Raw genomic sequence first — 12,307 nt, 5'->3', positions numbered from 1 at the left:
CGTGCTTTACCACTGTAAGAGATAAAAATATAGTTTTTAGAAAGAAATTCGTTATTTTAAGAAGGTTTTTCTTATTAGAGTACTTGATTAATCGCAAAAAATAATCGATAGAATACTCAATTACTAAAATAATCGTTTACTGCAGCCCTGGAAGCAACGCTAAACCAGAGGTGCGGCCCCTTCATTCTCAGGATCACTGGGGGTCCCAGAGGTCGGACCCCATCAATCAGTGATAGCATATCCAAGCGATGGAAAAATCTCAGTGTCGGTGTAATGTCTGAAGATGCAGTGTCCTCCAGAGACAGACATCCGCCTTGGGTACAGACACACGTGCGCCAGGCGGTCAAGACTCGGCCGGCATGTCGCCAAAGTCTGCACAGTTTTTTAGGTAAAACTGCTGCTACAATATTGTGCGGTGATGCAGGTTCAGGCCCTTATATGTGTCCCTATCCCGCTCCCAAAGTGGGTTTTGCCATGATGCTGGTCAGACTATACGTGGGGCTCAACCACTGGCATCCTCATGCCCGGTGTCTGGGGTTTTGGCCCATTTTCATCAGACGGCCCTTTTTTCCAACCAATTTTATGACCTTCTTTTCATTACCTGATGACGGCCTCCACCGCGCACACCAGCTCCTCCGCCCCGCACTCCCGGGTGTTGATGGGAGGTGGTGAGGTCTGAAACAGGTGGGTCTCCGATGAGGACGCTCCCCCGGCCTCGCTGCTGTGGTGGTAGGAGTGGCAGCGTTTGCAGTAGCGCACCGGCCGGTTACCGTGGCGGTCGCAGCATCCCGCAGAGAAGCAGGTCACCACCGCCCTCCGTACGTGTGAGCTGCAGTTCTGCAAATCAGTAAGAAATACGGATTACTGTGAGAACAGAGAGCGGGCACAGCTGGGGGGGGTCGGCCGTAGGGAGGTGTTCAGATGGAGAACTACAAGTCCCAGCATACTTCACTCTGCTAATTTAGGGAAGCCTGACAGTGAAATGAGTCTTTTTACGTAATCAAGGACAAATCTCTGCAGCAGCGTGATAATGATGATGGACACTCACGAAACGTTTCACGGTGGGCGAGAAATATCAATTCTGCGCATGCAAAAACACGATGAAGCCGCGTGACTTTTTAGACTGGTTTTCTGTCAGTAAAGCTTGCTCGTTCTAAACTTTCTAATACACTTCGGGCGCCATTTATTAAGACCAGCGTTTTAGACGACAGTCCTAATAAGGCCCCATTCGTTGGGGGGGGGGTGGATCCGCCAAAGTTATGTAGAGGCGCCGGCCTCTACATAACTTCAGCGGATCCACCGCCACTTTCTAAATCTACGCCTGCCGGCCCGTCCCCGCCTGCGTCACGGCCACGTTTTAGACCTGGTGTGAGCGGGGAAAAGTAGCAGACTGAGACACAAAGATGCAATCTGCGCCAGAAATACGCCTAATATAAACATATTTCTGTTAGTAAATAACCCCCTTTATGTTTTAGTTCACTGTTTTGAATTTCTCTGCTTGCTGTCACTGAATGGGAACATCCCTAGGCTGTCCACATGAGACAGTCGCAGGTCTAGATGGTATCACAGCCCTGCGGCTGCATGCGCTGGATGGGATTTCGGCCTTTGGATATAAATGTGCTTGTTTCATTCACTGACAGCAAGCTGGGATTTTGGATAAGGTGAAAATGAAACTGAAAGTTGCAGAATGTGTTATCAGACATTGGTTAGGCTACTTTCACACTTGCGGCAGAGTGATCCGGCAAAACATATGCCAACTGATGGCATTAGTAAGACTGATCAGGATCCTGATCAGTCAGAAAAATGCATTGAAATGCCGGATCCTTCTTTCCGGTGTCATCCGGAAAAAACGGATCCAGCATTTATTTTTTCACCGGAAGGACAGATCCGGCACTAATACATTCCTATGGGGAAAAAAAGCCGGCATTCAGGCAAGTCTTCAGTTTTTTGGGCCGGAGATAAAACCGTAGCATGCTGCGGTTTTATCTTTTTCCTGATCAGTCAAAATGACTGAACTGAAGACGTCCTGATGCATCCTGAACGGGTTGCTCTCCATTCAGAATGCATTAGGATATAACTGATCAGCTCTTTTCCGGTATTGAGCCCCCTAGGACAGAACGCAATGCCGGAAAAGAATAACGCTAGTGTGAAGTAGCCTTAAGCTTCACTGACACAAAATCAGAATGAATGGATTGGAGCGGACATTACTACACCTCCTAACCTGCCCTGATACCTCCGGCTCTCCATATGCTGTGCAACTGCAACTCCAAGCATGCCCTGCATGCTGGGAGTTGTAGTCTCACAAGAGAGCCACCGAATAGAACAGTAAATAAAATCTGATTGTGCTATGCTGGAGCGGGCGTTGTGATTAAAGGCACGGCGCGGTGGAATGCAGGACAGTGTGTGTTATCCCCTATGACTGACAACTGACGACACAGGCCACAGACAGGCACGTCACAGCGGAGATGAGCAACAACACGGACGGCAAAGCTGGGGGCTTCTTACCTTCTTCTGACAAATGGCTGAAATCTCAGCTGCGTGAGACATGTACATAAGACTCAGTAAACAGCACTATCACATACAGCGTTATTCACATTGGCGCCATGTTAGTGCACGCCGCCTTTCCCCATTGCCGAGGGTCTCTGTGACCAATCTCTTATCATTTAAGGGTACATGCACACGACCATATGTGTTTTGCGGTCCGCAAAAAAAACTGATGATGTTACGTATGGCATCCGTTTTTTTTTGTGGATCCGTTTTTTTTGCAGATCCATTGTAATAATGCCTATCCTTGTCCGCAAACTAGAGAAAAATAGGACATGCACTATTTTTTTAGCGGAGCAACGGAACGGAAATACTGATGCGGACAGCACACGGTGTGCTGTCCGTGTTTTTTGCGGACCCATTGAAATGAATGGGTCCGCATCCTATCCGCAAAAAAAACGGATCAGACACTGAAACAAAATACGGTCGTGTGCATGTAGCCTGATGGAGACTGGTCACTAGGACATACTGAGAACAGGGACTGGGCCCCCTCAGATGAGACATAAGTATATTACTGGACAACCCCCTGTAAGAGGTGCACCCAAAAAACAGAGCGGCGACACTGCACAGGTGTCGCCCATATTCACGGACTGAGCTACCAGATTCATTTACTATAGGAATACCTGCAGTGACATTTATTTAAAGGGGTTGTCCGAGACTTTGCTATGGATGGCCTACCCTCAGGATAGGTCATCAATATCTGATCGGTGGGGGTCCGACTCCTGACACCCTGATGATCAACTGTTTGAAGAGGCCGCTGTTCTCCGGTGAGCGCTGCGGCCTCATTCCTAGGCCAGTGACGTCATGTTCATCGGTTACATGGCCTAAGTCTGTGATGGCTGACCTCCGGCGCTCCGGCTGTGGTAAAACTACAACTCCCAAGATGCACACTAGCTTGGCTGTTCTCAGAACTCCATAGAAATGAATGGAGCATGCTGGGAGTCGTAGTTTCACCACAGCCGGGGTGCCAGAGGTTAGCCATCACTGGCCTAGGTGCTGTGAATGTAAGTGAGCCTTGGCTGCAATACCAAGCACTGCCACTATCCAATGGACGGTGCAGTGCTACAGCTGACCGGTGGGGGTGCCGGGTGTCGGACCCCGCCAATCTGATACTGATGACCTATCCTGAAGATAAGTCATCAATATTAAACACCCGGAAAACCCCTTTATTCCAGCATCCAATAGTCCAGAAAGTCTGATAATCCGCCACCTGTAATTTACATACACCGGTACTTTTATATAATGCACATTGTCTGTGTCTTTAAAGGGAGTCTGTCACCTCCACAATTAGGGTGGGTGGCCTGAAACATTCCCATACTTTCCTTGTAAAAATCTACTCCTCTAATCGTGGAAAAATGCCTCTTTATTTTTATGCAAATAAGGTTTTCGGTGCACCGTGGGCGTGACCATTCCATACGGTGCACCTGGTGTCCCCTGTGTCATTGATACCGGCTCCGGAATCTCAGGGACTGGCAATCAAACAGGAAAGGGAGGCGACGGCGGCGTTATGGCGGAGCCATGGTGCACCGAATGGAGCGGGGCCACGCCCACAGTGCACCGGGAAATACATTTGGATAAAAAGAAACATTTCTCAGCATTAGAAGACCACATGGTTATCTATAGCGGCACCGACCCTACATGGCGGTATGCTTAGTTTGGAGGTGACAGACTCCCTTTAAGTGGTGCCTACAGTATTATTATTGTTTTATTCATTTAGGCTACATGCACACGATCATGCGTCCCGTGGCCGTATTGTGGCCGCATACAGCGGGTCTGCAATACACAGGCACCGGCCGTGTTCATTCCGCATCACAGATCGTGGACCCATTCACTTGAATGGGTCCGAAATCACGGAGATGCGGAACGGAGGCACGGATCGGAACCCCACGGAATCACTACGGAGTGCGGCTGCCCCGCGGTCTGTGCCCGTGCATTGCGGACCGCAATTTGCGGTCCGCAGCACGGGCACGGAGCCCTAACGTTTGTGGGCATGTAGCCTAATGTATTTATTTTTTGCATTGCTATAAACTCAGGTTCGCTTGTGCCATCTAGTGGCAGCCATTGGAATTTTACACATTGAGCAGAACTGACTCCAGGGGACAGGGCGTTCGGACATCCATTCTACTGGCTTCTATGGGGTTAATAGGGTTGTTTCTGCAGCAGGTGCATGGATTTCTGGCACCTGATTCAAGTGAATGGGACTGAGGTAGAAATGTCTGCAACAAATCTGCTCTTCGTGAACACTGGATCCCAAACATGCAGGTGTGAATGAGTCTTCAATCTGGAGCTCTGAAAACTGGATTAAAGACAAGCCTGTTTAATAATTACATGCATTCCCCGGGTAATAACAATTCTGGAGCCTCTATTCTTATGGCTCTATGTTGTGATGTTCCTTTATTATTTCTACTAGAAGATATGAATGGATTGATAGCAGTCTGCAGTAAGGGTACAGAGGGGGTGGTAACCAGTTGGGGGTGTGTCCCTGCACAAACTCACTCTATCCAATCAGTGCTGCCATTTTCAGACTGTGCAGGTACACACCCCCAACTGGTTACCACCCCCTGTACCCTTACTGCAGACTGCTAGCAATCCATTCATAACTTCTAGTAGCAATAATAAAGGAGAGGCACAACATAGAGTCATACGAATAAATACTCCAGAATTGTTATTACACGGGGAATGCATGTAATTATTAAACAGGCGTGTCAGGAGCGGTGACGGGTCCTCTTTAACCATATCCTACCTCGGGTTCTCCAACTGCTGAGAAACTCCAACTCCCAGCATGCTCCCTTCACTTATATGGGAGTTACAAGAACAGCTGATTAAGCGAGCATGCTGGGAGTTGTAGTTTCATAACAGCTGGAGTGCCGGAAGACGCTGCCCCCCTGATCTAATCTAAAAATGCAGTGAATATTTTATTCTTATTTTTACTTTTATGCAATATAATTTTTTATTATAAAAAAACCAAGTATTTCTTATTTATGTTATGCTTTATTATTTTACACATTTTTTTTCCATAATGTTTTTCTTTTAAATTCTTGTATTTATATATTTACTTTATTTCGCTTTGTACAGAATATATTTTATTTTTAGGTTGTTTCATTATTTAATGGTATTTTCTTTTCTTTTAATTCTTTTCAATTATGATAATTGTGAATTCATTCTTTTATTTGAATTATTTTATTTTGTGTCATTTTTATACAGTATGATAATATTTTTCTTTTGGATGTATAAATGGATAGCACTAGTGCCCTGCAGCGCTGGGGTTCTTGGTTCGAATCCGACCAAGGACAACATCTGCATGGAGTTTGTATGTGGGTTTCCTTTTTATACTCCATTGACTTTACTGAATTTAGATTGTAAGCTCCTCTGGGGACAGCGAGTGAGGATAATGTTTGTACAGCGCTGTGGAAAATGTCAGCGCTATAGAAGTGACAGAAATGATGGATCATTACATTCTGTTGTGATTTGAGCTGATTTTTCTCTACATTTCTACGTGATTGGTTTTTATGTTGCGTATAGTTTTATAAAGAGCTGAGTGAATGACTTATTGATGGATTCTGGAAAGTGATTAATGTGCGGAGTTTTCCCATGACCAGGACATTAAAGGGGGGATCGGCTGCCGTCAGTCATGTCCATTACCAGGCGATTCATCTTCTGTGCCCTGATCGATAGATAATATCCTAGACTCTAACATCATGGCTGTTCTGTGACGCTGGGTTCAGACCTGAGCGTTCTGAAACGAGCGCTCTGTATGCGCGATTGTACGGGCGTTTACAATCGCGCATACAGAGACAGGGGTGCACACATTGTCGCGCGTTCCCGAATATCTATGTGCGGGAACGCGCGACAAACACCCAAAAAAAAGCTCAAGCACTTGTTTGAGCGTCGGGCGTTTTACAGCGCGATCGTACGCGCTGTAAAACGCCCAGGTGAGAACCATTCCCATAGGGAATCATTGGTTCTTGCCTGTTGTGCGTTTTACAGCGCGTAGGAACGCGCTGTAAAACGCTCAGGTGTGAACCCAGCGTAAGGCTACTTTCACACTTGCGTCGCCGGAACTGCCTGCCGGATCCGTCAAAACGTATGCAAACTGATGGCATTTCTAAGACTGATCAGAATCCTGATCCGTCTTACAAATGCATTGAAATGCCAGATCCGTCTTTCCGGTGTCATCCGTAAAAACGGATCCGGCATTTATTTTTTTCAGTCTGCGCATGCGCAGACCAGAAGGACGTATCCGGCATTGCAGTATTTTGAATGCATAATACATTCCTATGGAAAAAAAAACGCCGGCATTCCGGCAAGTGTATCGGATTTTTAGCCGGAGATAAAACCGTAGCATGCTGCGGTATTATCTCCGTCCTGAACAGTCAAAAAGACTGAACTGAAGACGTCCTGATGCATCCTGAGCGGATTGCTCTCCATTCAGAATGCAAGGGGATAAAACTGATCAGTTATTTTCCGGTATAGAGCCCCTAGGACGGAACTCAGTGCCGGAAAAGAATAACGCTAGTGTGAAAGTGCCCTAAGACGGACAATGTGGGGACATGAGATCGATCCTAAAACAGCTTTATGGCCATCTGAGACAGGCCTAAATGTCGGAAACCTCCTCAGACCCCATGCCAGAAGGAAGGTGCAGCTGCAGATTTTCTCTCCTTGAGGCCTCTTGCACACGACCGTATGGTTTTGCGGTCCGTTTTAAACTGATCCGTTTTTTCATTTTTTTGTTTCAGTAGTGTTTACGCTTCCGTTCCGTTTTGCTGTTCCGTTTGTGATCCGTTTTCTGCGGATCGCAAACAGAAGCATACAATAATGTTTAAACAGTAAGTACATAAAAGAATTGGGCTGGGCATCAAATTTTCAATAGATGGTTCCGCAAAAACGGAACGGATACGGAAGACATACAGATGCATTCCGTATGCATTAAGTTTTTTTTGCAGAACCATTGACTTCAAAGGAGCCACGGATCGTTATTGGCGGGCAATAATAGGACAAGCTCTATCTTTCAGAGGAACGGAAATATGGAAACAGAATGCATACGGAGTACATTCCTTTTTTTTTGCGGACCCATTGAAATGAATGGTTCCGCATACGGAAATCCGCAAAAACGGAACGAAAAAAAATAAAACGTTTGTGTGCAAGAGGCCTGAGTCTGAGCTATAGGGAATAGATCGGACTGCACCATAGGTACTAATATATATAAACTACACCCTACTGAAGGGGTGCACAACATTTAATAGTTGGGGGCCACATTGCCAGACTGAACCCGCACAGTATCAAGGGCCGCATGTGGCCCCCGGGCTGCAGGTTGTGCACTCCTGCCCTATAGCATATGACCCATGTGCTATATGTTAAACTGCCTATTCTTGTCCGCAATTGCGGACAAGAATAGGGCATGTTCTATTTTTTTGCGGAGCCGCGGCCCTCCGCATCTATTCCTGCCCCATTGAGAATGAATGGGTCCGCGCCCGTTCCTGATATTGTGGAACGGATGTGGACCCATTTGCAGACGTGTGAATGGACCTATACTGATTATTATTGTTACTTATTATTTGCTATTATTCTTATTATTTGAATGATTTATATACTGATGCTGCATTACACGTACCTTGCGGGAGGAGAACATCTATCAGCCACGCACTGTGATCCCTGAGCGAATAAATGAACAGAAAGATCTGTGAGTAACAGGCGGACAATTTACAAGTTCCTATAAAGTACAGTTTATTCCATACAAACTACATTTAGCATCTGCTAGAGATTTGCGCTGAATGTAACTGGTCACTTTTTTGGAATGGATCCATCCAATCTTACCATGACTGCAAGGAGGCATTTTTCAGTTGCAGTACCACTTTTCACCACCACAAGCAGCAAATACCTTCCATAGATATCTATGCAACAGCGCCCCCATCGCTAATCTAGCTGAAATGTCATTCAGACTACGCACAAGACATTATTTTTGGCAAGAGATATTCATCTACAAAAGCTGCAACAAGAGGGAGCGCACGACACACATTCAGGTGCTCACCCTGTGATTCTCTGGCTGCATTCCTCACACAGGTACAGTGGGGGCGGCTTGTCCCCGAGGGCCACTGAGAGTGCCGCATCAATACACATCTGCCGCAGGAAAAAAAAAAAATGATGTCAGGTTAACCTTACAGTAGTGCACATCTAGTGGTAGCATTGGTGAACTACAAGCCCAATATTCCTCTTCCCATGATAACACCCACTCCAGGGTCCAGGAAGCTGTTTGCTGGGGGCCACACCTGTGCTTTCCTGTGATATGGAAGGATCACCTCACCAGTCATTACCCTTCACTGAGAGGATCAGCGCTCGAAATCATCCGAATCTCACCGATCGCTTCATATACACAGGACACGTCTCCAGAGGGAATGTAAGACACAGCTACACATATATCACACATGGGGGATCGGCTGTACCTTCACTGCCGGCTTGTTGATGGCGTTGTGGCATTCTATGTGCTGGCAATGAATAGGATTCCAGGCTGGGAAAACAAAATAGTGTTTACTACAGCAGTGACATAAAAGCCCTTACACCTAGCCATGTGTAATACCAGCAGAACAGTGAGTGCAGCTCTGGAGTATAATACAGGATGTAACTCAGGATCAGTACAGGATAAGTAATGTATGTGCACAGTGACTGCACCAGCAGAATAGTGAGTGCAGCTCTGGGGTATAATACAGGATGAAACTCAGGATCAGTACAGGATAAGTAATGTATGTACACAGTGACTGCACCAGCAGAATAGTGAGTGCAGCTCTGCAGTATAATACAGGATGTAACTCAGGATCAGTAAAGGATAAGTAATGTATGTACCCAGTGACTGCACCAGCAGAACAGTGAGTGCAGCTCTGGAGTATAATACAGGATGTAACTCAGGATCAGTACAGGATAAGTAATGTATGTACACAGTGACTGCACCAGCAGAATAGTGAGTGCAGCTCTGGAGTATAATACAGGATGTAACTCAGGATCAGTACAGGATAAGTAATGTAATGTATGTACACAGTGACTGCACCAGCAGAATAGTGAGTGCAGCTCTGGAGTATAATACAGGATGTAACTCAGGATCAGTACAGGATAAGTAATGTATATACACAGTGACTGCACCAGCAGAATAGTGAGTGCAGCTCTGGAGTATAATACAGGATGTAACTCAGGATCAGTACAGGATAAGTAATGTATGTACACAGTGACTGCACCAGCAGAATAGTGAGTGCAGCTCTGGAGTATAATACAGGATGTAACTCAGGATCCAGTACAGGATAAGTAATGTATGTACACAGTGACTGCACCAGCAGAATAGTGAGTGCAGCTCTGGAGTATAATACAGGATGTAACTCAGGATCAGTACAGGATAAGTAATGTAATGTATGTACACAGTGACTGCACCAGCAGAATAGTGAGTGCAGCTCTGGAGTATAATACAGGATGTAACTCAGGATCAGTACAGGATAAGTAATGTATATACACAGTGACTGCACCAGCAGAATAGTGAGTGCAGCTCTGGAGTATAATGCAGGATGTAACTCAGGATCAGTACAGGATAAGTAATGTATGTACACAGTGACTGCACCAGCAGAATAGTGAGTGCAGCTCTGGAGTATAATACAGGATGTAACTCAGGATCAGTACAGGATAAGTAATGTAATGTATGTACACAGTGACTGCACCAGCAGAATAGTGAGTGCAGCTCTAGAGTATAATACAGGATGTAACTCAGGATCAGTACAGGATAAGTAATGTATATACACAGTGACTGCACCAGCAGAATAGTGAGTGCAGCTCTGGAGTATAATACAGGATGTAACTCAGGATCAGTACAGGATAAGTAATGTATATACACAGTGACTGCACCAGCAGAATAGTGAGTGCAGCTCTGGAGTATAATGCAGGATGTAACTCAGGATCAGTACAGGATAAGTAATGTATGTACACAGTGACTGCACCAGCAGAATAGTGAGTGCAGCTCTGGAGTATAATACAGGATGTAACTCAGGATCAGTACAGGATAAGTAATGTAATGTATGTACACAGTGACTGCACCAGCAGAATAGTGAGTGCAGCTCTGGAGTATAATACAGGATGTAACTCATGATAAGTAATGTAGTGTACACAGTGACTGCACCAGCAGAATAGTGAGTGCAGCTCTGGAGTATAATGCAGGATGTAACTCAGGATCAGTACAGGATAAGTAATGTATGTACACAGTGACTGCACCAGCAGAATAGTGAGTGCAGCTCTGGAGTATAATACAGGATGTAACTCAGGATCAGTACAGGATAAGTAATGTATGTACACAGTGACTGCACCAGCAGAATAGTGAGTGCAGCTCTGTAGTATAATACAGGATGTAACTCAGGATCAGTACAGGATAAGTAATGTATGTACACAGTGACTGCACCAGCAGAATAGTGAGTGCAGCTCTGGAGTATAATACAGGATGTAACTCAGGATCAGTACAGGATAAGTAATGTATGTACACAGTGACTGCACCAGCAGAATAGTGAGTGCAGCTCTGGAGTATAATACAGCATGTAACTCAGGATCAGTACAGTATAAGTAATGTAATGTACACAGTGACTGCACCAGCAGAATAGTGAGTGCAGCTCTGGAGTATAATACAGGATGTAACTCAGGATCAGTACAGGATAAGTAATGTATGTACACAGTGACTGCACCAGCAGAATAGTGAGTGCAGCTCTGGAGTATAATACAGGATGAAACTCAGGATCAGTACAGGATAAGTAATGTATGTACACAGTGACTGCACCAGCAGAATAGTGAGTGCAGCTCTGGAGTATAATACAGGATGTAACTCAGGATCAGTACAGGATAAGTAATGTATGTACACAGTGACTGCACCAGCAGAATAGTGAGTGCAGCTCTGGAGTATAATACAGCATGTAACTCAGGATCAGTACAGTATAAGTAATGTAATGTACACAGTGACTGCACCAGCAGAATAGTGAGTGCAGCTCTGGAGTATAATACAGGATGTAACTCAGGATCAGTACAGGATAAGTAATGTATGTACACAGTGACTGCACCAGCAGAATAGTGAGTGCAGCTCTGGAGTATAATACAGGATGAAACTCAGGATCAGTACAGGATAAGTAATGTATGTACACAGTGACTGCACCAGCAGAATAGTGAGTGCAGCTCTGGAGTATAATACAGGATGTAATTCAGGATCAGTACAGGATAAGTAATGTATGTACACAGTGACTGCACCAGCAGAATAGTGAGTGCAGCTCTGGAGTATAATACAGGATGCAACTCAGGATCAGTACAGGATAAGTAATGTATGTACACAGTGACTGCACCAGCAGAATAGTGAGTGCAGCTCTGGAGTATAATACAGGATGCAACTCAGGATCAGTACAGGATAAGTAATGTATGTATACAGTAGTGAGTGCAGCTCTGCAGGTTACAAGCTGGGTGACAACTACTATAAACAGCAGAATTTTAAACAATGTCACATAAGAAATGTTACTGATTATTTTTTACCACAGGGGACGTGCTCTATATGAAGTATATATATATATATGTGGGTGTTTTCTTACCTGTATACTGCAGCCCCCGGTATTCGCTTATGGCCCCCGGAGGTTTCAAATTAGGCCAGTAATGAAAAAGCATTTGCACTGCTGGGGGTTTCACTTGGGAGGGTCCGTAGGCGATTACATAGAGCAAATCCTATGGAAAAAATGATCCAGTATATTAGAACCCAGGAACGTGGCAT

The 12,307-nt window shown here is 45.3% G+C and overlaps 1 protein-coding gene across 2 annotated transcripts in view; it reads right to left on the bottom strand.

Moving 5' to 3' along the window:
- The window catches only part of UNC79 (unc-79 homolog, NALCN channel complex subunit), a 94,844-nt gene that overhangs the window by 69,664 nt on the left and 12,873 nt on the right, over positions 1–12,307 (bottom strand). For both annotated transcript variants that reach the window (XM_044272616.1, XM_044272617.1), the window contains exons 4-9: positions 12,132–12,261; positions 8,985–9,049; positions 8,573–8,661; positions 8,156–8,196; positions 2,506–2,534; positions 602–837 (exon numbers count right to left, since the gene is read on the bottom strand). In XM_044272616.1, the coding sequence (XP_044128551.1) occupies positions 602–837; positions 2,506–2,534; positions 8,156–8,196; positions 8,573–8,661; positions 8,985–9,049; positions 12,132–12,261 (590 nt within the window). The remainder of the gene's footprint in view (positions 1–601; positions 838–2,505; positions 2,535–8,155; positions 8,197–8,572; positions 8,662–8,984; positions 9,050–12,131; positions 12,262–12,307) is intronic.

The sequence above is a fragment of the Bufo gargarizans genome, chromosome 11 (genome assembly GCF_014858855.1).
Source record: "Bufo gargarizans isolate SCDJY-AF-19 chromosome 11, ASM1485885v1, whole genome shotgun sequence".
Taxonomy (NCBI): Eukaryota; Metazoa; Chordata; class Amphibia; order Anura; family Bufonidae; genus Bufo; species Bufo gargarizans.
Note: the sequence above shows the minus strand (reverse complement) of the source record. Positions and strands in the feature narration are given on the sequence as shown.